The following is a 24,380-nucleotide window of genomic DNA, read 5'->3' on the forward strand; positions in this document are numbered from 1 at the left end:
ACTACTGGGATCTATAAGCGGGACATCCACTAAGGAAATATGCAAATTGAGCTTCTTACCTGCATTGAGCAGGGACGGAATGGCCACACAGCGGACCAGGTCCTCCAAGAGAAGACACTGTCTTGCGATGAGAATGGCCACAAAGGTCGCCAGGGAATCGTGGAAGGACAAATCGCTAACCTGAGGGACGTAGGAGCAACGTTACTTTGGAGGCTCGGTGTTGAAAATGAGAACCAGGATTTAGATCAGCGAACGCAAACGTACGTCAACGTTACACAGCAGGTCGTTGAAGCCGCAGTTGCCGTTGTTGGACGAGCAGCAGAGCGCCTTGAGGATGCCGAGCCACTCGGCACTCAGGGAGCGACAATACGCCGTCAGCTCGGCACACAGGATCCCGATATCGTTCACCCTTAGAAGAAAAAACATCAGCTTCATGTCAACCACTCGGGGACAATCCCCAATTCCTAATATCATACCTCTCGGGGTCCCGGTGGTCCACACACACGTCCATGAGCACGTTGCACACGAAGCTGTAGCGATTGGCTGGGCTGTCGTTGAGGATCTTGCCCACCATGGAGTGGTTGAAGTTGTGCGCCGAGGGGTTGGCGATGGCCTCCATCATGAACACGGGGTCCCACAGCATGTTGGAGTCCGAGGGGTCGATGTTGCAATAGATGGAGTTCTTCACTTTGGAGCAGAACTCGCTAAAATGACAGAAATATTAAATATGCTTGCTTCCTTGTCCTTAACTCATTCGCTGCCATTGACGGCTATAGACGTAAAAAATTCATTTAAACTATTTCTATTAGTCTAACATTTTTTCCCCACTTTTGCTAACATAAGTTTGAAAACCTAGGAAAAAAAATACTGTAAATTTAGAACAGATAGAAAATTTGTGATTAATAGTTAGTTAACTAGTGAAGTCATGTGATCATTACAATTAAAAATTTTAATTGTCTGCCGGGCCTAATTAAAAAAATTAAATAAGGGGCGTTTAATCGTAATTAATTGTATGATAATTTTATATCTGTTATAAATGTACAATAAAAAAAATTCTAGGTTTTTATAAAAAATGAAATGAAAAAAATGTTTAACTAATAGAAATAGTTCACAGGAATTTTTGACGTCTATAGTCGTCAATGGCATTGAATGAGTTCATATGCTTTTGAAACGTATTCAGTACCTGAAGATCTCGCCAAACTTGTTCTTGAGGTGACTGCAGGAGGTGTAGAGGTCATACAAATAGGCCAAAATGCAGCGCTCAGCCGAACAACAGTCGGCTGGGTTCACACCCGACTTCACCACAATGCGGAGCCTAGGGCACAATTTCACACAAAGCAATGTCAATTTAGCAGGCCACACATTCCTATTTTATTATTAGTCTTCCATAATCAGCCATTGTGTAAAATAGTAGTATCAAACATATGGCCTGCGGGCAGGATTAGGCCCACAAAGAGGTTTAATCCGGCCCGTGAGATGATTTTGCAAAGTAAAAAATGTTTTGTAGTCGGACCAATCAATTAACTGGCCACAATCAAAACATTTAAATTCGTAATTTCACAAGCAATCCTCAGATGAGCAATGCAACTTGTGCATGGAATAGCCCTGGATGCCATTATTTTACACACCACCTAAAGTTAAGGTTTGTTTAAAATAAATAAATAATAATTAAATCACAGACCGACATAAACGTGTTAAATACGACACAAATTCAATTACTGGTAACATAAACACATATGACAAGGATTAACGTCCTTATAACTTCATTAACTGCGCCACACAATGCATTCTGGGAACAATATACTTTATATGCAAAACAGGTAGATTTAACATACAGGCAAAGTGTTGCTGCGTTCCATTTGCATTTGTGTTATTTGGAAAAATATAATTACAGTTGAGCCCTGTAATGTAGGACTAACCCACAAATAGCGAAAATCTGCGTATAATTGTTTTGAATTTATATACCATGATTTTACCGATCCGGCCTACTTGGTAATATATTTTCCTCTATGTGGCCCTTGAGCTAATATGAGTTTGACACCCCTGGTGTAAGATATCACAAATTAAAAAAAAAAAAAAAATCAATAAACATTTCTTTTAACCTGGCACAGATAAATACATCGCCGCCATTTTCAGTAATTATTAGGTATGTCTGCAATAATATTAATATGTTACCCCAGAAAATGCTTTAAAATTTGTACTTGTGTCTCTGTTTAGTTGAACGCTAAGCTATTATTATGCTCTTTGAATTGCAACAGGTGGACACAGCTTCGGTAATTGTACCTTTTGCCATTTAGTCGAAAAGCCGACCTCGCTAACATAAATGTATTTTTTGTCGTGAATAGATAATTTTCTTTTTTTTCCTTTTTTTTCTGGAGATAGAATAGAAGAGAATAGAATAGATAATAATTTTCTAATAAGTTAAGTTCAACTTTTCACCGAACACATTCACGTTCATTGCGACGCACATGGAAACTCGCTGATGACGATCAAAGGTTCGTTATTGGACGTACCCGTCAAAAACCTGCGCCGTCTGCTCGGGGTTGAGAATGAGGCAGGAGTGGTACCTCCTCAGCACAGCCACGATGCACAGGCACAGGCTGGTGGTGTAGCTGCCCACCAGGCTGGACGACTTGAGCAGCAGCTCGGCCTCCACCAGGCTCAGCTCGTTCAGAAGCTGCAAAAACATCAACGGGTTAATTGACAAAAAGTCACGATGGCGAAGACTTGAGATATTTGAGGAGTGCCGTTACCTGAATAGCAAAGTCGATGAGGCCACTGACGTTGAGGGAGTACTCCATGAGGTCAAAGATGAACTGAATGTGCTGCACTAGAGGCAAGTGATAGGACATCCCTAAGGCAAAGCTGGTGATCTGTTCCAGCACATTTCGGGACACCTGCACAAAAAAAAAAAAAAAAGTCATGGTTGGTGATCTCTAACCTTGCATTTCAATTAATTAGATATTGAAGCTGCATTCAAAGGAGTCCCCTAACTCTTTGACTGCCAAAAACGTTAAATAACGTTTAGTAAAATCCTATGGAGGAGTGCCAAAGACGTTAAAAGACGTTTGTTTCAAAACAGAGGTGAAACTAACCATTTTCTATTGTTGATTACTGAAAAACGGAATAAGGTAGAAATAAACTTTTTTTTCTGATTAAAGATGAGAGTACAATCTTTCATTTGGTAGTATGTGTGTTTCCATAGTCCAAACACATAATTTTCTATGGACCTTGAAAGATCAGTCAAAATGCTTAAAATCAGCTGGCACCCACGGCATCCCTTTTCTGAAAACGTTTGGCAGTCAAAGAGTTAAGAAGATCCTTTTATTTTGCTCGTATGAATGACACTGAAATGTCACACTATAGAGAATGTATCAATCAATGAGCGGGAGTGGTCGAACCTGTGAGGTGACCTGGTGCTGGTCAAAGTGAGAGAGGTGCTGGAACTTGGAGAAGATATCTTCTGCGGTGGGGAAGGCCTCTGGCTTACTCCTCTTTCGCTTTTGTCCCTCCTCGCCCCCTGGACAAGACAAAAAAGGGGGTGAAACAATTGACGCACAACAGGGTGAAATTCAGACCAATAATAACTTCCAAACGTGACTTTTACTTTAACAGAAAAACTTTTACAAAAAGTCAAGGTAAGAATATATTGTTGAGAATATTGGAATATCCTTTGGAGTCTTTACAGAAGAAATTATGATTATTTTCTATTTTATGGTAAAACCAGAATTATCGATCGTTACAATTCATAGCGATATTAAATGTACATTGTGAGGTCTACCATACTGTAAAATTATAATTTAGTTTTAATAAAATGAAAAAAGATCTTGCTAACCCCTAAGTAAAATAAAAAGGATACACTGCAAAAACTGAAATCTTATGTAAGATAGTTTCGTAAATTGAACCTAAATATGCTTATTTTGCTTTGACAAGTTATTTTTACTAAAATGAAATTGCCAGACAAGATTGGGCTCATATTTCCACAGCGAAAAGCACTTTTCCCCACTGATTCAGTCTGTTTTTATTTACTCAACAGTATTAGTTTTTTTTTTTTTAATCCTACTGATTTTATCTTCTAGTGTGTTAAATAATATTAGTAGTTGTATGCAGACTACACTTTGATTTTATTCTGGTACAAAAATGGTAAAAAGACAAAGGTTGCTTTGGTGTTGCACAAAATGAGCCAACTTAGTTTTTCTTTCCCCCATCAACTTTGCTATGCGATAAAACATGCTACAAATGCCTGACATATTTGATGCAAAACAAAATCATATTACTAAGTGAGTGTAAATGTATTTTGTCCTAAATGTGACATAATAACCATTTTAAAAATATACGTTTGAGGCTCTACAGGGTTAAGCCGCTGTGAAGCTAAGACGGATATAGCATACTAATTGGATGTAATGAAAAGCCTAGTGATGCAACTGCATTCACATATAACAATGAAGAGTTGAACTGGAGTTAGCACTAGGGGTGGGAATCTTTGAATGTCTCACGATTCGATTCGATTCCGATTTTTGGGTCTGCGATTCGACTCAGAATCGATTAATAACGATTTTTGCTTCAAAATGATTTGATTGACAATGATTTTTGCTTCAATCTATAGATGTGCAAGGAATTGTAATGATCTACTCCAGGCTGACTTGCTAATGCTAATTAGCGCGCTACTTGCGGCACTTTTATCACTCAAAAGAACGGCTCCACACTGCAAAAAAAAAAACACTTTTATTGGAATAACTTGATCGTGACTTTTTCCTGCTCTAATGTGGCCTCAACTTAACAGTTTATTATACCGCGTGGAACCACACTGCCCCTAAGTGGCCCAATTGAGTACAACATGAACAGCGCTCCAAATAAAGGCACACACCGACAAAGGCAAGACAGTATAAAATATTTTAAATAAAATCGATTTTGGGACATTTAAAATTGATTCTGAATCGTACTAAATAAGAATCGATTTTTTGGCACACCCCTAATTAGCACCCAGACTAAAGACCAAAGAGGCTACTGTATTGCATCCCACAGTGTAGAATATGCTGAGGAACAAATGATGCATCGCTTAACTAGAGGGGGGAAAAAAATACCTGTTTCTGCAGTGCTTTTGCGGTTGAGCACCTTCAAGATATCTTTGGTTATCTTCTTGATGGTGTGTCGGGCCTCGTCCCGCAGTTTGCCCACGCCGTAGAGGACCACGAGCCGCTGGTTGCACTCGTGGCTGGCGTTCTCCTCCTGAAGTGAGGCAGAGGGGAGGAGGCCGTAAATAAACCACTGGGGAAGAGATGGCCTGGATAACCCGAATTGTTGCAAACGGGACTCAAATGAAATCATATTTCTTTTCCGATGAGGAGACTTAATAAATCTAATTCCATAGCGATAAGAAAACATTTCAGTTCAACTGGAAAGCTGCCGCAGACCACGTTCATCAAACGCTGGCAATGATCTCGAAAAACATGCAGTGATGTCAACTTTACACCCATCGGACTGAAAATCTTCTCACCTGAGGAATGGGGAAGTGCGTGGCGTACTGAATGTGTCGGGGCTGCTCGTATAGTTGGGGGAAGGCGGGGTCCGTGCTCTTGTCCTTGCAGGTGTTTTTGCCGTCCTGCTCAGGTGCTGATTTTTCTGGGGAGGGGCTGCCCTTGGACTCGCAGTGCATCGGAGGAGAGAACATCTGCAAGGCGGAGTGTCATGAAATATGTGACGACAAGACATCATTTGATTAGGGCTGGGCATGAAAATAAAATTTGACCCCCCCCCCCACCAAAAAAAAATTCTTTGCATATAGAAGAAAAACATATTCAGCCCAAGTTTTGTTTTTTTAATGTTTATTTATTTTCCTTTATTTCATCTAATACCAAACTAGCTTTTTAAGTCTTATTTTTCCAGACACTCCAAAGAAAAAAAAAAACAACTTCTTTAGAGAAGAACAAGACATCCTTTGATTAGGGCTGGGTCTTAAAATAAAATCAGATTTTTTTCTCCCCCAAAAAATGCAACAATGATTTTCCTCTTTGCATATAAAAGAAAAAATATTCAGACCAAGTTTTGCTCTTTTTTCCCCTTCCTTTTGGGAGTTGCTTTATTTCATCTGATACCAAACTAGCTTTTTAAGTCTTATTTTTCCAGCAACTTCCACAGGGGAAAAAAAAAACCAAATACTCATCTTTAGAGATCATTGAAAAAAAAGTTTCCTCTCCTCTCGCTTCCACAGGAAAAAAAAAATTCTTTAGAGAAGAACAAGACAGCCTTTGATTAGGGCTGGGTCTTAAAATAAAATAATAATAATAAATTTAATTTGTAATGCACTTTACATTTCAGAAGAAATCTCAAAGTGCTTCAGGGAAAAGCCAAAACAAATTACAATAAACAAAACAGTTAAAAAACATAAAATCAGATTTTTTTTCTCCCAAAACTTGTTTAAATCGATTTTCCTCTTTGCATATAGAAAAAGAACAAAATATTCAGACCAGGTTTTGCTCTCTTTTTTTTCTTCCTTTGGGGAGTTGCTTTATTTCATCTGATACCAAACTAGCTTTTTAAGTCTTATTTTTCCAGCAATTTCCACAGAAAAAAACAACCTTTTCTTTAGAGATCATGTAAAAATGAGTGTTTCCTTTTAATCAAAACAAACGTATGAAAAATGCCATAAGTAAACTAACTGTTGAACAATTTAATATCATAAAACGAGCCATCAAACTCCATGGCTCAGCTAAATCGCAGGTCTGTCGTTGCAATGTGGATAATATCATTACTTTTGCAATCTATAAATTTTCATAAGTAGTCAGCTGAGAGACTAGTCAACTTTTAAGAAAAAGTTACTAGATGGAACTGGAAACTTGCCAAACTGCAGTACTAATTGTTGTGCTTTTGTAAACAAGCTCCACTGTTTGAAGCCATTTTGATACTAGTGCAAGCAGTGCTTAAAAAATGCAATAAAAAAAAAAAAAGTACAGTCAAACTCAAATTCATTGCTCAGCTTTATCCCTTACTGTAGTATTATATCCATAACCGACATACCTCGTCAAAATTGGCACTGGAGTTGTGGTCGATTTCCATGGACTCCGACAGGCCGGCGTCCTCCATCTTGATGCCGCTGCCGGCGTCCTGCTCCTTGCGATCCGACTCGTCCGACGGCTCGTCGCTGGGGGAGCGCGGGCGTGGCAGGTGGCCGTCGGACGACAGGTCGCCGCGGGAGATGAGCGTGCACATGTAGATGTTGTGCGAGAAGACGTCGTGGCGGATGAGCTCGCAGAAGAGCAGCACCAGGTTGGAGAACTCCACCCGCTCGTTCTCGTTGCCGGGCTCCGCTGAAGAAAGGACAGCATTTGGTTTTGAATCACTTAATATGATCCTCGCCAATGCATGTAGTCTGGGTGATATAATAAGAGGCGGAGACTCACTGAGCGTAGGGGCCTGAGTATCCAGGAACTGGAGCAGAACATCCTGAAAGACTGGAAGCGTGGCGGCGGAAAGGGAACCCGACGACACCGAGCCCTTCTCATCCACCACCTCAGACTCACCGCATCGCTGACTCGCACACACGCAGAAATAAGCATTTGAGTGTTAGTTACACAATTGCCATGTATACGATGGATAGGCCGATTATCGGCGCCGATATTGGGCATTTTGACAAATATCGGTATCGGCCTTGTTTCAAAATCTGACGGCCAATAAAAGGTAAAGCTAATAGCATTTGAATCTCAGGGAACTATTTATTTAAATGTTCAGTTAACTTAATAAGAAATGCTGCTGACCCTGGGAACCTTCTGAACCTTTTGTTTATGTTCGACATTAAAACAAAGAAATGTATTTCCGTTTTTTATTGAACTTTTTAAGACGTACTGATAACCTAGGGACCTCCCCGAATTATTATTATTTTTTTAAGAAATTTTAAATGTTATGTAAAAAAAAAAAAAAAAAAAAAGGATAATCCCCATTGTTTTGGTAATAATTGAAATCACGCTTATTCAAACAATAATTTGTTTTATACAAAACAAGAAAATTTTTAAACATTTAAAAATATTAAGACAAATACAATTATTTGAAACACTATAATTATGTGAGTTCCTTTTGGAGCAAACAAGATTTATTGAATTAGTCATTTTAAAATGAAAAAGGTGCAATTATATACATTTAAACAACTCAAAATAAGTATTAATAATCTTTTAGTTTTGTTTACGATTATGCCAATTTTGTAATTGTGGAGTGTAACAATTGAAATTTTAATTGGATTTAAATTAATTGCACAGCTTTATGAAGTATATTGTCTAAGATTTTTTTTAAATCTACATTTTGAAAAGTCTGAATTTTTTTTCAATAAACATTAATGCTTTAAGAATTACAACAATTTGTATATTTAAAAAAAATTACACCAATATTTCACCCCCCCCTCCTTTTTTGTTGTTGCAAAAAATGAATATCGGCTTGAAATATCATTTATCGGCCTCTTTGACTACGTATAATTGGCATCAGTATCAGCCCTAAAAAAAAAAAAAACATATGGGTCCCATTTCTAATGTATACTCGTGCTGTGTGACATAAACCCGGCTTATCCATTCTCTCACCTCTGCTTCTATTTCAGCCTGACGTTTCTCCAGCAGCTTGGCCACCACCATGGCTCTGTGCCTTCCTGACCGCTTGCAGCAAACGGCCCATTCACAAAGCAGGGTCACCACCGCATCGTCGTCCGGCGACATCTGCGCCAAAACACACTTTTTAAGCATTATAGTCCACCATAATCAGATATATATATATATTGTTTTTAATGTTTAAGATGTAAAAGATGTCAAGTACTTCATGACCATCCTTGCTCTGGCCTGAGCCAAATATTCGGTTGTACAAAGAGTCGAGTGAGTTGTTAAAGTCGGACTTTTCAAAGCTGTGGTTGTCCAAAACCTCCAGGGTGTGCAGCACCCTCCCGATGGTGAACCCTGGCCAAGGATTGGAGACATTGTCAAGCAACGGTCCAGTGCTCCCAAACATAAACCTGATGCTGTGAAACAGATGTCAGAGAGAGACGAGGGGGCGCTTTTCCCGACCTGCCGTGGTCTCCTGGCACTTGTCGAACGACCAGCGGAACTCCACGGCCTGGCCTCTCTCCTTCACTTGCTCCTCAATCTCTCTCAGCTTGACACGGACCTGCGGTGGACGGTGGGAAAAATAAAATGGCGCGATGGATCCTCAGGTCCTGTTTTTCGACAGCTAATGAAAAGTACCTGCTGTGTGAAGGCGGTGTTCCCCCCTGGCATCGGTAAGCTGGAGGGGGCAATGGGGAGGAGGTCCAGAGGAGAGCCGGTCTTGTTTCTGCTGTCGGTTAGAGAGTAATGCCACACCAGAGCGCTGGGGCAACACAACACTATGCTCTAAAAGGAGGACAACAACACCATCATTAGGGAGCGATGCGGTTGTATATATGAAACATGAAATTGCTCATATTGATAGTAACATGTCAAAACACTGACTGTTTAATTTGTCAACTAACATACATAAGATAGATTTATACTTGTAACAGTATACTACCTACACAAATTATGGCTTTCCCAATCATTTAAGCAACTTGTGGTGTTTTTTTTCCGCTCTATTAGATTGTAACTTTTTCCTCATATTTTTTATTCTTGTAAAATTATATACCCCCTCTTCGGTAGCAAATGGACCATTTATGTCATACAAATTCCTTTTACCGGTACTTGTAATATCATTTTTTTTGTGGTCAAATTAAAAACTAATGAAATTATGACTTTTTCTTTGTAATATTATATATATATATATTATAATATTTATTCTTATAAAATTACACTGTCTCTTTTTTGCCTGTAAAATTATGAATATTCTTGCATCGCCAATACTTTTTTCTCCCCCCAAAATATGGTTTTATTTTGACTTGTTCTAGGATAACCCTATTTTTGTAAAAGAAAATTTAAAAAAATTCAAACTCCTATTTTAAGGAGGAGTGAAATCCAAAATGTTCTTTACAATGTGTTCTATGCAGTCCCACTAGTATAAACACGGTATTCTGACTAATATCGCATTTGTGGAATATGAATGAATTATTTTTGCATTGCAGGGGGGCGGCCATTTTGCTACTTGCTGTTGACTGAAAATGACATCAAAGTGCCTAAGGGGCTCAGGTAACGATCAATCACGGCGGTCACTTCTTCTCTAGGTTTGGTCATGTGACATTCGCAACCTGCACCCTGATTGGTTAATACCTGAGCGACTATGACGTCATTTTGAGTTGACAACATGTGGCAGTAATAAGGCAAAATGGCTACCCCCTGTGATGGATAAAAACGGGTACGTTTTGCTGCTTAAAAAATTGGGGCCACATAAGAGCCATTTTTCACATACTATCACAAATTTATTGTCATCAAATAAAATATTGCAACATTTTTATTCTAAAATTAGGGTCAGTTGTAAGAAATTAAATGTTATTTCATCTTCAAATCACAGTGACCCCCCCATTTCAACACATATCCAACTAATCAAAGCAAAAAAACCCCCCCCGAAAGCATTAACTCCTTGATGGCGGCTGAGTGTCGTACCTGCAACATGCAGCTGAGGCCAAACACCAAAGGTCTGTGCTGGGGGCAGATATAGAAGTCTGTGAACGGCGTCTGGGGCTGGTTCCCCCCAGCCGGCTGCGAGGTCGGCGTCGGAGGAAGGGCGTTTCCCTGTGGCGTCAAAATGCCGTGCGCCGGGTGCCCGCCGCCCGCGCCGGGGCCCATGCTGCCGTCGCTTAGCAACAGGTTGAGGCGGCGCGTGCAGAAGTAAGCCAGCCTGCGTGACAAGTAGGCCGACTGTACGAATTCCCCCGAGTACTGTGGGAGGGGAAGCATTTTAAAGTGTTACACACACACCCATCGACACACTGACTTATGACATGAGGTTTGCGAGAAACAAAATGAAAGGCTCGCTGATGGATGAACGTGAGAAACTCTTGACAGCCTGTCACACCTCGCACTGATTTATGTGTGTGTGCGGTCCAGTAGCAGTGGGGATGGTGCAAGGTTCAGTTCAGGGAGTGAAAATTGGGCTGTCGGTGAAAGGTGAGAAAGGTCTACCTGCAGTAAAAGTGGCAGGAGGAGCCTCAGGAGCTCATCCTCGCCGGGTCGGACCTTCTCGAAACACTCCAGCACCCACGTCAGGAACTCGTGTCTGTCCAGCATTCCATCCTGAACGTAACAAAGTCACTGAAATTTAATGGACCGCAGCTGTTGACTTGGTGAGATTTTTCGAACAGATATCCCGAATTGGATCCAAAATGAAGGACTTAGCACTGACCTGAAACATGAACATGGCCAGCTTCTCGTTGTACTCCCATTGCTTGGTGGCCGTTTCCACGTCAGTGGGCGTGGCCGGGAGAGGCGAGCTGCATCCTTGGCTGGGGCACTGGCGGTAGAACTCGGCCACCTTTTGGAGCTGCTCCCACAGGTACTTTGTGATGATCTGGGTCCATTCTAAAAACACGCATTTGAAAAATCAAAGAAATGCTCGTATCGCGTCAGACAAAATGTTCATTTGCGTGTTTCTTACCTATACAAGGATCAATCACGTGCCTCTTCTTGACTTTAGTTTCTGTGATGGCTGCATGATAAGCGCACGTCATCTTGATCATCCACGCTGACCGCATGACTGGGACCAAGTACTTCGCCAGGTACCCGAAAACCTCCTCCTTCTTGCTGAAAATCGGCACCTGTGAAAAGAATTTGAGTTCATAAAAAAACGACACGGGGGGGAAAAAAGATGGATATAATCCTGTGTTCAATGAGATTCAATGATTCAATAATGACGAATTGCCTAGTACCTTGCGATTCGATCTGTATCACGATTCATAGGTCACGATTCGATATCGATTAATCCCGATACGAATCTATAAATCAATTATTGCGCGTTTTTTTTTAACTCAAACTTAGAAAATACTAATCAGTAAACTTGCACATGTACACTGTAAGATTTGTATGAAAATGTACTTAAGGCTTATTAATGTGAGCCACTGTATCTAACAAACAGCTTGCAATCTGTTTCATATTTGAACAGCATTGAAATCAAATTTTAAGGCTTAGTTTACCATTAATATAAAATTCTTTCATGCTTCAAGTGTTCAACCTAACCCTAAGTAAGACATTTTGTTGAATATTTACATCAAAAATGGATGTTTAAAAATCGATTCGGCTGCATGTTGAATCGACACGAGAATTGCGTGCTGTAATATCGCCGGACCGATTTTTTTTAACACCCCCAATAATGACCAATATTCATTCATTTAAAGGCGAAGTCAAACCCACAAAAATTCTTGACGATAATATGTCTTCATTTTGGTTAATATTGTATTTGTGGAATATGAATTAAAGAGCAATATCCAGCAGTTTTTATCAGTATCAGGAGACGGCCATTTTGCCACCGTCTGTCGAGTGAAAATGACATCACAGTTGCTCAGGTCAAGTAACCACCAATCACAGCTCAGTTTCAGAAAACAGCAACTGTGATGTCATCATCAGTCGACAGCAAGTGGCAAAATGGCCGCCCCCTGAGATGGATAAAAATGGCTGGATTTTGCTGCATAACTCATATTCCACAAATGGAATATTAATCTGAATGTCATGTTTTGACTAGTGAGGTCACATATAACATTAGTGTCAAGAGATGGTTATGGTTGACCTACATAATTTCTCCTTCATGAGGAAACAATGTAATTAATTGTATTTACATCAGTTCATAGATGCTCTTGTTCACACACACACACACACAACATTCAAGAGTTAACCACTTGGCCCAGTCAAACCTTTTACACCAAGTACCCCCTAAAAAAAAAAAAATACAGACCACTTCTAGTACCACCATAATGGCCAACATAAAAATACAGTGGCACAGGCCTCGTGGTCATGAAAAAAATACTATTGCAAGTTTAAGCACAGATTGAGTACCACTATTGATACTAGTACCACACTTAAACAATCCCTGATTTAACTCTTTTCGAACTATGTTGTTCACCACAACAGCTACAAGCTAGCTGGCTAACTGTTACAACTGGTCTTAAACGACTTAAACGGTCAAACAGAGACTCATCAGTCATGTATCTACGTTCTGTAATTATGTAGACGTCTTGTGAATGAACCAAAGCTTAAGTATAAATATATATTTCCATCAGTATGTTGTGGCCTTCCTGGAAGAAGGACCTCAATTTAAGAACCACTCATCCTGATAGCTAACGTAGCTAGCATTGCTAAAAACAAAGACACAGCCACCTAGCATGGATACACAAAGTGTAGAACAAACTCCGCGTAGTTATATCACGGTTAGCTATGTTCCCAGTAACATCACACCGGCCTGTTGAGAGTTTTGTTCAGCTGTGTATTTAGTTTCATTACCTTTCACGAAGCGATCACGGCATATACGACCGTTACCCGAATTGTTCGCCTTTATGGGCTACTACTTTCGGGACGCGAAAGTAGCTTTTATTTTTTTTTCTCTTGATTGGTTCAGCCATAAATAGCACAAAACTTGAGCATTTTCTCAGCTTTTTCCTAAGGGCAAATTACTTCCTACCCCCCCATTTGGGGTTGGGCCGCTTGTCGTGACGTCACATGAAACCCACCTATTAGGGCTGCTCTTACCTTTTTGGCCAGCTGTGTTAGCGGCTTTGTGCCTGCTAAATCCGTGAACCAGTTATTGACAGAGCTCTGCGACCTGGCCGTAACCAGCCAGAAATTGTCCTTCTGGTTGACCTGCGGCTTACGCTTGCCCGTGTCGGCAAAGGTGTTGTAGCGCAGCTTCTCGGCAATGATGCTGCTGAAGTTGGAACTGATCTGGAAAATCAAGACAAAATGTCAAGTTGGAATGGTAATTAAATGTGGGGAGAAGCATGACGGATAAAAAACAGAAATCACCTTGGAGGGGTTGAAGTTGACATTTTTAGCACTGCCGTGTTCATCACCAGACACAGCTGGCTGGTTGTTGAATCCTTGTTTCACATTCAATGCGGTCAACTCATCCTGTGGGGAGAACATGAGAATGGTTTAAGGGCCTGTTTACACGAGGAAAATATTCTATTGGCCTTAGCCAACTACCAAGTACATTTCTGCCTATTTAAGAAAACAGGTCGGCTGCGTGACATGTTCTGCACATCTGTCTCGTTGCCTTGAAACAGTGAAGCTAATTAACATGAACCGCTAAGCCAATGATTTGGGACTTAGATTAGACAAAACTCCAAAATGAAAGAGACATTTTGAAGCGGCGGCTAAAGTCAATGTCAAAGCTGAAAAGCAACCAGAACTGCAGTAATACCAGCATTAGCTTCCGATAAAAAAAATTTTTTTAATAATGTGCAGCTAAATTGTAAAAGTGGAAGTGAAGGGCTATATTTATGTTTGGCGATGTCATGCACCACAGGCTTTGAGTTTGTGTGGAGGGGCATATGGTTAAATTTGCCAAAAATGACTTCAACACAGAGTTCTTCTGAATGCACAGGTTCGTGTTAGCAGCATTACTAAACTCGTTCCAGCTTTTTTGGTAATATCAACGCAGTGGTGGCACGGGTTGTTTATTTTCGGCGATGTGTCCAATCCATGCTCACAGAAGTTAAAATGCTGCTACTCCACATTCTGGGCTCTGTTTCCACTAGAAGACGCAAGTAGACTCCAGCTCAACTGGGATTCTGAGAATAAGTGGTAGAGAAAATAGATGGATGCCTCTCGCATTTGGCTTTTCATGATGTTGCTTAAAAGTGGCTTTATCACTCGGGAACTTCAGCTAGTCTAGCTGCCAAGTCATAGGGTGCTGCTCACCTGCGACCCAAATAAGTAAAAGTGGTCTGGAAAATGGCTGTTTCATTAAATGTGAGTTGCAATGTGTGTCACTGAGCATGTTGCAGCACTGCCCTCAGATTAACATCCAATCCATTTGTCATTCGCATCAACGGATAACCTGAGGTTAATAATAGATCAGGAGCAATTATCAAAGTCCCAAAGCTCGGCCGAGAAGACATTTAAAGTAAATGAGAGTTAAACCACACGCTTGGCTGCGCATAGTTAGCCAACTAACAAACCGATGTTTAACTTTTAAACCCCCCTTCTCCAAATAATAACGTCAATCCCCGTTTAACAACCGCATTAATTTCCTGCTGAGCTAGTGAACGTGGGTGTTTTAAACAAGCCCGTTGTTGGAGCTGTCGCGCAACCTCGAGAAGTGACAAGTCTGCTGCGGTGTTGTTCATTGTTATTGCCCAGGCCCGAGTCGTCTCTGGAGGGGGCTAGCTCGAACAGGCTAGCCGCCGCTAGCTAGTCTTAGCCTCGCAGCTAACGCATAGCAGCTTCCACTGAAAAATCCCGTGTCCACGCTAACGTAAAAGACGGAAAATGATCTGACCTCTTTCTGCTTGGGATCTTGCGGATAAACGTCCGGAGGTCCGAGCCGGGGCCGCTTTAAAGGCCGGTGTTCGTAGCTGAGGATTCCGAAGGCAGCCATCATCCAGCGGCATCACAGCCAGTACTTGCTTTCCTCCTCCGGCCCGTTTAACCCAGCGCTGACAACAAGAAGCACGTCCGGTAAGCGCCTGTCGTTTCAAAGTAAGAGACGGAAGTTTATCCTTGGACCGTCAAAATAAAGTGACATTTCCAAATCCATTTTTTAGTTAATATTTTTGCATATTTAAATACTATTATTCTAGCAGTCCACTTTGTTCCCCCCCATTTTATTGAAACCACAGTTAAAAGTTGCTCCAACTTTATTTGCTTTGTAATTAGTGTCTGTGATGTCTTGAGTGAATGGAACAGAGGAACAAAAAAAAAAGTTACTGAAGGGCATCAGTTACCGTGCCCTTAAACTGCATACTAAGGCATTACATTAGTTAACTGTCATACTGTACTGTACTGTAAGAGGAGAGACAATTTCAAGCGCTATTAATGCCAAAAAGTAAGCAGAGCTGCAGTGTTAGCACACATTAGCATTAGCTGTCAAAGTTACTAAAGTTGCCCCCCCCCCAGGTTAAACAATACGACCACTACACTAGGTGCCAAATCTAATTTAGCAGCTTGGTCAAGAAATGCTGCCTCCATGAGTGAAAATGCAATAAAATCTTGATGCTGGGTTTCCATAAGCAGAGGCAAGCAGCTGGCCACAGCACAGTCACGGCAGATCCACGTGGGTGAGTCTGGATTGGATTGGCTGGTTTGCTTGTATTAAACAGAGCACGAATACGAGCTGATTACAGCAAGACAAGATATAGGTGGTGAAGTAGGCTAGAATTCTTGAACCTTGGAATGTGTGTGACCGCTTAAGAGCGCTTCGTTGTTGGCTGTGAGTGTGCGCACATTTTTGAAGAGATGGCAGAAGCCTGTATGTGGATCGTAGGGTCTGTCTTAAATTTCACAATTTGGAAGCTCCATTTTACATGAATTTTTTAATAATGCAAATTTGGCAGTGTTATTAACGGTCTTCTCAGTGCTGTGTCACATTTAGAAGACATACTGTAGGAACAAAAATCTAAGGCTGTATTTGCAGCAAAAAGCAATTACAGTACTGTATACTACATCCTGGACACACACCAAAATCAATAATAATGAAATAGAGTGACAAGAATACAATAAAACTTTTATTAGCAAACAAAACAAAACAATTCCTCTTAATAAACTCAACCATTTACAAAAAGTACACATTGGAAGTTTCAACTGTGTACAAAAGGCAATCTGGAAAATGCAGCAATGCAATCAAAAACATATTGCACTCATACAGCATAAGGCAGACGACAACAATCCTCAGCGTTCGTGAAGACACATATTGACTCAGCTACAGAGAATCACACTGTACCGACCGTGGCCTTACAAACAATAGGTGCATAATTCAAATTCCAGCATCTAGATTAAGTAAGAGGAACAGTTTCAGCATAACAGTACCGATATGCTGCATTTAACGACATGGCTAATTGCAACATGTGCATTTGCACAGCTCTAGGCACATATTAAAACAGCTAAGAAAAACCTTGTACGTGACTTAAGTGCCTCATAAACATGGTTCCTGAATATATAATTTCACTCTAACTAAACTAAAACAATCATTACATTATGTCGCGGTCCTCTTGGAGGCAGAGGAACAAAAAGAAACACGTCAACATAAATTCAATAAAGTGCCGTAGACAGAGTTTTCGCTCTGTTTCATTTGCAGTGTAACATTTGGCTTGCAGGTGTCGTGGAAGGAAAGCGGTCCTTTATGGTGTCCAGAGAAACATGGTCCCAGGATCTTTGGTTTTTGTCATCAGTCACATTGTCATTGCTACTAGCACAACCTACCGTATTGTTTTTTTTTTTTAAACCCTGCTGTTGGGTTATTTAGGTGTGTTTTTCTTTGTGCATGGCATGCATATTTTCCGGGTTTTCATTTGCTTTGGTTTTCGGACACCTCGATCATGGCTCTGAATCGGGAGTTTTCGTTTGATAGCAAAGTGAGGGGATGGTCAAACTCCAAAATCTAGGGAAAAAAAGAAAGGTTATTCAAAAAAAATGGTCAGAATCTGAATTTTAAAAAAAAAACAATTCAATCGACTCACTCTATAAAGCAGTGATTGACAGGGCATCTAAAAATAATGTATCTTTGTTTATACGCCAGCGACAGATAATGGCTGGCAGAACAATTGCTTTTAAAGCAGCACAAAGCAACTTTCAGTTTTTGTTGATTATGGCGGCACCATATGGACAAAAGCGGTATTGTTTTTCCTTGAATGAAGAACACATTTCCGCATCCTCTCCCACCCCGCCAATCTTCACAGATGTATTGAATTTGAAGTTCAACCAAAAATGCCTTAACGTTGAAACAAAACCTTTTTTTTTCAACCATCACCCCTTCAGCTCAGTAAGCATCCAAAACACGATTGCACAAAATTTTGTGCCCTAGTGCCAATTTTTTTGGTTTGTTTTGTTTTTAAACAGACATATGGTCATGTGTAGAAGGTAAAAAAAAAAGAAAAAAAAAAGGTTTACCTTTTTTTAAATGTCTTATTATTATTATTATTATTATTAATTTATGCATTTGATTAATGTTAATATTTAATTACTTTGTTCTTACTTTTAAACCAATTCATGATAAATGTAATAAAACATGGTTTTACAATTTCTAATTAAATTGATTCCATTTAATGAGAAACGAATAAAATAAATCATTAACGGCAGTTTTGTGAAGCTGCTTGACTTCTGAGAACTTCCAATTTCAATTTAGACAACCTAAAAAAACGTTATTAACGTGACTAAGGTGTCCAAATAAGGTCAACTGATATTTTCCACAAGTCAATACTATTGGTCTGTCCCCGTGTTGTCTGTTATTTTAGGCTGCACACTGATGAATCTTTTGAGCTCCTTGAAAAAGTACCATGATTAGAATCCGGTCTGAGAGAGCTTGCTGAACACACAATAATAAATGCAATGTTTGTTTCAATGCGGTTTTTGAAATAGTGCCGCACCTTGCCGTTATCCATGACCATGACCTTGCTGCAGTTCATTACGGTGTTGAGACGGTGGGCGATGATGAGGCGCGTGCAGCTGCCAAATTCACAGCGAATGGTTTCCTGGATCAGGCCGTCGGTCTCGGTGTCGATGGCCGCCGTTGCCTCGTCCAGCACGAGGATCTGAGACAATGCGGCAAATGTTTAGTAGCATATTTAAGGGGACATTTTAATGTATTTGTATACAAATAACGGTGTCTCTAGTGTGAAATATTTTATCTGCTTATTTCTTTTAACTAATTCACTCCCAGACATTTTTACTGAAGCAACCCCCCTTTGCTCCCGGCTGTTTTACTGGATTTTCACTGATTTTGCAAGTCCCACAGAATATTGTGTCTATTGCTATAAAAACATGGAACCTATCAAAAGAACGATTAGAATCTATAAGTATATAGTATATTTCCATCTATTTCCTTATTGCAGCAATTGGCAATAGCATTAGAATATAGCTAAGTTTTATCATTATTCACAAATCTGTTTAAAAGAGTGGGGGAACATGTATCAAGGGAAGGCAGAACATTATTTTTAAGCAAAGTAATGATACAGAATAAAAAACTGGTGTGAGGGAAGAAAATAAAGGGACGGCTAATGGAAGGAAGGAGGTAAAAAAAAAAGAAGGCATAAAAGCAGGATGAAAAGCGGGATGGTAAGGATGAGTAAAGTAAAAACTGGTGTGACAGAAGGAAGGAAGTAGTTTTAAGCAAAGGAAGGAATGATATATGGAAGGAAGGAATGAAATAATGGAAGGCAGAAAGGTCAGAAGACAACCTAAACTGTAATAAAATCACAACACTTGAAGTGTATGTACTTTGGTCCCCTTTGGGAACTGGTTGAAATTGTGAGAGGAAAAAAATGCACTTCTCTAACTTGATTTAAAAAAGAAGCTGCAATTATAATACCCGCCATGAGGGGGCAATGTTGTTCCAGTCTAGCAGCTCCCTTACTCCTCAGCATATGAAAATGCGTTTGTTTTTTGTTTTTTTTAAATCATGAACCTCTAACATCACCTCTAATGTCCCCTTGAGCTATACGTTCCAAGCAATGGTCTAGCGGGAAATGTGGAATAGAACAGCCGATACCTTGCTGTTGCGCAGCAGCGCTCTGGCCACGCAGAGGAGCTGCCGTTCGCCCACCGAGAAGTTCTCGCCGTTCTCCGTCACCTCGGACTGGAGGGAGTGAGGCAGCTGGCTCACCTGAGGGTCATGATCACACAGAGTGTCAGAGGAGGCTTTATTCATTTGCATGGCATGTCAACTCTTACCATTTCTTTGATATGGGTCTTCTCCAGCGCTTCCCAGATCTGCGAGTCTGAGTACTGATCCCATGGGTCCAAGTTGGTCCTGTTGCATAAACAAACGGCCATTTGATATTAAGAACACCAGCCTCGCAATTCTGAGGTTCAGGGTGCTTTATTTGTTCTACTAATTGGGTCTATTAGCGTGATGGACGCTACGCTAACAATCAGATTATTGAAATATTTATTATGTAATAATGTATTGAAACACTTTAAATCCCCTGGCAAAATACTATATCATTTTCATCTATAAAAGTATAACTTCATTATTCTATTATATTAGGTGGCAAATCTAGGTCCAGAAAGTAAAAATCCTGCCACAGTTTGGCTTTAGCCCCAGGTGCTAGCTAGCTACTTCTCTAGCTAGCTCCCATGGTGCTGGTTTACCTGCTAGGTTGATAGCTAAGGCTAAAGCCAAACAGTGGCAGGGTTTTTACTTTCTGGGCCTGGATTTGCCACCTCTGACCTTGCAATGGTTTGGGTTTGTCCCTTCATGTTTGCCCCCCTAGCTAGCTCCCATGGTGCTTGTTTGGATGCTAGGGAGGTAGCTAGCTAACTAGCACCTGGGGCTAAAACCAAACTGTGGCAGGGTTTTTACTTTCTGGGCCTGGATTTGCCACCTCTGACCTTGCAATGGTTTGCGTTTGTCCCTTCATGTTTGCCCCCCTAGCTAGCTCCCATGGTGCTTGTTTAGCTGCTAGGGAGCTAGCTAGCTAGCTAGCACCAGGTTCTAAAGCCAAACTGTGGCAGGGTTTTTGCTTTCTGGACCTGGATTTGCCACCTATGAACTCACTGTATGTCAGAACACATTTAAAAGGAAGAAAATCCTCTGTAAAAAAAACACCTACAGTAACCTAAAGTTGTAAACTAAACTAGTTCATTGCGAGCCGTTTGAATGGTTTCCTCTGAACATATAAAACAAGGCCCTCCACAGACTAAAATCTATTTTCATCAGATAGCCAAGCTTGAACTTTGCTCGAGCAAATATTTCAGAGCGAATCACCTGACAGTGCCGATGAAGAGCACAGGCTCTTGAGGGATGATGGCTATTTTGCTCCGCAGGTCGTCCAGGCCGATTCGGGCAATATTGACTCCATCGATGGTGATTGAGCCTCTCGCCAGCTCCACTAGTCTGAATAACGCCAGACCCAGAGAGGACTTCCCTGTGGAGGAGAGGGCGTCAATAATACGATGGCACAGATGGATTAAAAAAGTGAAAGCTGCGGGGGTAACAACCTGATCCGGTGCGGCCCACGATGCCGATGGTCTCTTTGGGCTGGACGGTGAAGGACAGACCCTTCAGCACCAACGGCAGGCCGTCGCGATAACACATGTTCACGTTGTGAAAGGTGATCTTCCCTTGTTCAGGCCAGGAGAGGGCGGGAGCGTTTGACTGGATTTTGCATGGTGCTTCACTTTCTAGAGTCTGAGACAAATAAGAGATGCACGTGGACAGTTAGATTAGCTCCTAATGTAATACACAAGACAAACAGGTAAGATAATTAATTTTGTTTTAAAGAGCAAGGTTTTGCTCCCAAAAACATATAAACACATTCTATTTTAAATATGGCCATGGTCCCAAATCATATTATTTGAGTTTTTTTAATATTAGAGCACACAGAAGGCTTTGATGCAGCCTCTGAACTGAAAACAACGCTTGAAGCAATGGTAGGTATTACAAAAACGGCCAGCAGGTGGCAGCAGAGTACGCCAGATCAACCAGGGCCATGTTGCAACAAGCTCTTTTCCCCACTGTTTTAAACAGGTTTGTGAATAATGACGAAACTTAGCTAAATTCTAATGCTAATTGCCGCAAAACGGAAACAGATAGAAATATACTTTTTTTTCCTGATGAATGAAGAGACTCTCATCTTTGTTTTGGTAGGTTCCATGTTTTGATAGCAAAGGGGGTTGCTTCAGTGAAAATGGCTGGGAGAGAATGAGTTAATTTAAAATGGTCTAAATCCTTAGTTTTTAGTACATCAACAGTAATTATTCACTGATTTTTGTAGTCTTTCACGTAAGAAGACTGATTATCTTCTTTGTTTTTGCAGACATCTGTATTCTGTTTTTACTTTGGAGAACAATGACTGAACCGGTAACATAGTACAACATAAATCCACCCACCAATGAGTGGTTAATAAACGGTAATCAGGGAATTATTTATTTTTTTAATACACTTTAATGCAAAATTAAAATGAATCAGATTAGTTGATTAATCGATTGAATAATCAATAGATTAATCGATTCGAAGAATATTCGATAGTGACAGCACTAGTTAACATGTATTATAACTTGGCAGTATTTTGACTCGTCTAGTTACGCCCATTAAGCATTTTTAATAACGAGGAAGGGGTTGAGTGTTGAGAGTGCAATCCTGCCAACACAAATAAACATCACCTCAAAAACCATGTTACAGGTATGTCGGGACATGGCCAGGTATCTGCCAGCTTTGAGTACTTCAGCCTATTTGTCACTTACCTTTATATAGTGATTAATCCTCTCTACTGATGTGAAACGAGCTTCCGTCTCTGTGAGGAGCCTGACAGTGAACTGAAACAAGCCAGTCAGCTGCAGGTGAGATGAAGCGGGGGAGGAGAAAGAGAGAGAGAGAAAGGATGAAGGTTAACGACTGACACGCTGCTGCTTTAATTATTATTATTAAACGCACTCAAGCTAACCATCAATTAATCAAGATGTACAGTACAGTAGCTGAGTGCAATTATAGTTTATACTTTGTAGCAAAACGGACCACAATAGACACTTGCAATCTTTTCCCCCTACAGAATACGATAGTGAGTTTAATTATTTCATTTTTTACAGCCTATTGTTCATTAAAAAAAAAGTGCAATTGCTGTGCCCATTTGAACTCTGTTGCTAACCAAAACAGCAGCACATATCATGGCAGATTAAATAAAGTGCCGAGAGAGTTGTGCAGGATTAAAAGTGTGCGGTTTTCAGCAACTTATTAACATGTGTGGCGGACTGCTGGTTTTTCTGCGATCCAAAAATTGAATTTTCAGTAAATGCCGTTGCAACTTCGCAGATGTAACAGCCAATCAAATATGCACATGAGCTGACCGTCCACAAACAAAAAATGTTTCCTGCTTTTGAGTGTAAGCAAGATACACGGCCATCAAGCAAAAAATATATTAATAAATTCATATTTACTGCAGTGTCTGTCATGTCTTTGCGGCAGTCCACTTATTCCTTAACAATCACACCATGTTTTTGTGGTTCAATAAGCGATATAATGCGTGTGGACTTTGTCACTTGTATTGCCCAGTTTAGCTTCATTTCTCCACAATAGTTTTTTTTAAAACTCCATGTTCAGTTGATATAATTAATAACAAACCAACAACATATCTTAATATTATTAGAAATACACTCTAAAAAGAGTCGTTGAACCAATTTAAGATTACAAATCAAATTGTGGACCAATTAAGAAAAAAATTGGTTCAATTGGTAACATGCAATTGAATTAAGATAGTCCAAAGTGAATACATTAAGTTGAATTAATTATGAGTTCATTAACTCATTCATTCCCAGCAATTTTCTCTGAAGCAACCCCTTTCGCTCCCGGCTGTTTTACTGGATTTTCACAGATTTTGCAATTATTCTATTGCTATAAAAACATGGAACATACCAAAAGAACATTTAGAGTCTCTTCTTTGATCAGGTAAAAAAGTATATTTGTATCTGTTTCCGTTTTGCAGCAATTAGCATTAGAATTTAGCTAACATTGCCCTGGTTGATCCCTTTTACTCTGCTGCCACCTGCTGGCCGTTTTTGTAATAACTACCATTGCTTCAAGCATTCAGGTCAGAGGCCTTCTGTATGCTTTAGCATAAAAAAACATAAAAAAACTATTCATACGTTTTTGGGAGCAAATGAGTTAATATATTCACAAACTTAATTTAATTGCGTGTTACCAATTGAAACCATTTTTTTTTTAAGTTGGTCAACAATTCAATTTGTAATCTTAAATTGGGTCAACAATTCTCTTTTTAGAGTGTAGGGAATACAAAAAAAGGCCATATAGTGTAGCTGATTCAAATGTATGCCACAAAAATAAAGCTTGTTGTCAAGTTTAAACAACAAGCAAGAGACTCGTGTAAATCATGTGACCACGCCGCACTTTTGGCTCACGTTGCGCCTTTAGCCAGCCTCAAATGGACGCCGCCCGTCACTCTAGCTAAGTATTCCCAGTACGTGAGACCTCATTAGTCAGGTGAGAAAAGCCCCCCGGTGTCACGTCGTTTGATTGCGGCGTTCGGAAAAGTCTTCACGAACCTGCACCGCGTACGATATGGCCAGGCCGGCGTAGGCGGGAGGTATCTGCCGGTGCATGAAGACAATGAGGAGCGCGACGGCGGTGATGAGCGCGATGCTGATGAGGTCGAGGCGCACGGCCAGCCAACGCATAGCACAGCTGAAGAGGTAGTTGGAGGCCTGGTTATTGTCCAGCAGTTCTTGATATCTGACAAACACAAGCAAAAACTCCTTTAATCCTTGCCCGCTGAGGGGGAAATCGAGACCTTCCTCCTTTCATTTGGCTCCTTTATGAACCTTGGGAGAAATACTACCAGCAGAGATAAA

The 24,380-nt window shown here is 40.4% G+C and overlaps 2 protein-coding genes across 5 annotated transcripts in view; both read right to left on the bottom strand.

The window, feature by feature from the left end:
- med12 (mediator complex subunit 12) overlaps window positions 1-15,526 on the bottom strand; it is a 28,414-nt gene extending 12,888 nt beyond the window's left edge. For 2 of the 4 annotated variants that reach the window (XM_077577844.1, XM_077577842.1), the window contains exons 1-22: window positions 15,364-15,526; window positions 13,887-13,991; window positions 13,614-13,805; window positions 11,533-11,692; window positions 11,281-11,456; window positions 11,061-11,171; window positions 10,542-10,817; window positions 9,216-9,362; window positions 9,039-9,138; window positions 8,794-8,930; window positions 8,565-8,696; window positions 7,401-7,527; window positions 7,018-7,307; window positions 5,498-5,671; window positions 5,085-5,229; window positions 3,402-3,520; window positions 2,754-2,897; window positions 2,514-2,677; window positions 1,184-1,315; window positions 477-704; window positions 265-409; window positions 60-180 (exon numbers count right to left, since the gene is read on the bottom strand). In XM_077577844.1, coding sequence (XP_077433970.1) covers window positions 60-180; window positions 265-409; window positions 477-704; window positions 1,184-1,315; window positions 2,514-2,677; window positions 2,754-2,897; window positions 3,402-3,520; window positions 5,085-5,229; window positions 5,498-5,671; window positions 7,018-7,307; window positions 7,401-7,527; window positions 8,565-8,696; window positions 8,794-8,930; window positions 9,039-9,138; window positions 9,216-9,362; window positions 10,542-10,817; window positions 11,061-11,171; window positions 11,281-11,456; window positions 11,533-11,692; window positions 13,614-13,805; window positions 13,887-13,991; window positions 15,364-15,465 — 3,427 coding nt within the window. In that variant the 5' untranslated portion in view covers window positions 15,466-15,526. Of the gene's footprint in view, window positions 1-59; window positions 181-264; window positions 410-476; window positions 705-1,183; window positions 1,316-2,513; window positions 2,678-2,753; window positions 2,898-3,401; window positions 3,521-5,084; window positions 5,230-5,497; window positions 5,672-7,017; window positions 7,308-7,400; window positions 7,528-8,564; window positions 8,712-8,793; window positions 8,931-9,038; window positions 9,139-9,215; window positions 9,363-10,541; window positions 10,818-11,060; window positions 11,172-11,280; window positions 11,457-11,532; window positions 11,693-13,613; window positions 13,806-13,886; window positions 13,992-15,363 lie in introns of all 4 variants that reach the window. The other 2 variants (XM_077577843.1, XM_077577841.1) reach the window with 1 other exon arrangement.
- Window positions 15,527-16,575: 1,049 nt separating this feature from the next.
- Window positions 16,576-24,380, bottom strand: part of LOC144059238 (ATP-binding cassette sub-family C member 5) — a 37,385-nt gene continuing 29,580 nt past the window's right edge. The window contains exons 22-29 of the mRNA XM_077578186.1: window positions 24,075-24,261; window positions 22,263-22,352; window positions 21,018-21,207; window positions 20,785-20,944; window positions 19,749-19,827; window positions 19,567-19,680; window positions 18,446-18,610; window positions 16,576-17,460 (exon numbers count right to left, since the gene is read on the bottom strand). Of these exons, the coding sequence (XP_077434312.1) occupies window positions 17,368-17,460; window positions 18,446-18,610; window positions 19,567-19,680; window positions 19,749-19,827; window positions 20,785-20,944; window positions 21,018-21,207; window positions 22,263-22,352; window positions 24,075-24,261 (1,078 nt within the window). The 3' untranslated portion in view covers window positions 16,576-17,367. The remainder of the gene's footprint in view (window positions 17,461-18,445; window positions 18,611-19,566; window positions 19,681-19,748; window positions 19,828-20,784; window positions 20,945-21,017; window positions 21,208-22,262; window positions 22,353-24,074; window positions 24,262-24,380) is intronic.

The sequence above is a fragment of the Vanacampus margaritifer genome, chromosome 10 (genome assembly GCF_051991255.1).
Source record: "Vanacampus margaritifer isolate UIUO_Vmar chromosome 10, RoL_Vmar_1.0, whole genome shotgun sequence".
NCBI classification, from domain to species: Eukaryota; Metazoa; Chordata; class Actinopteri; order Syngnathiformes; family Syngnathidae; genus Vanacampus; species Vanacampus margaritifer.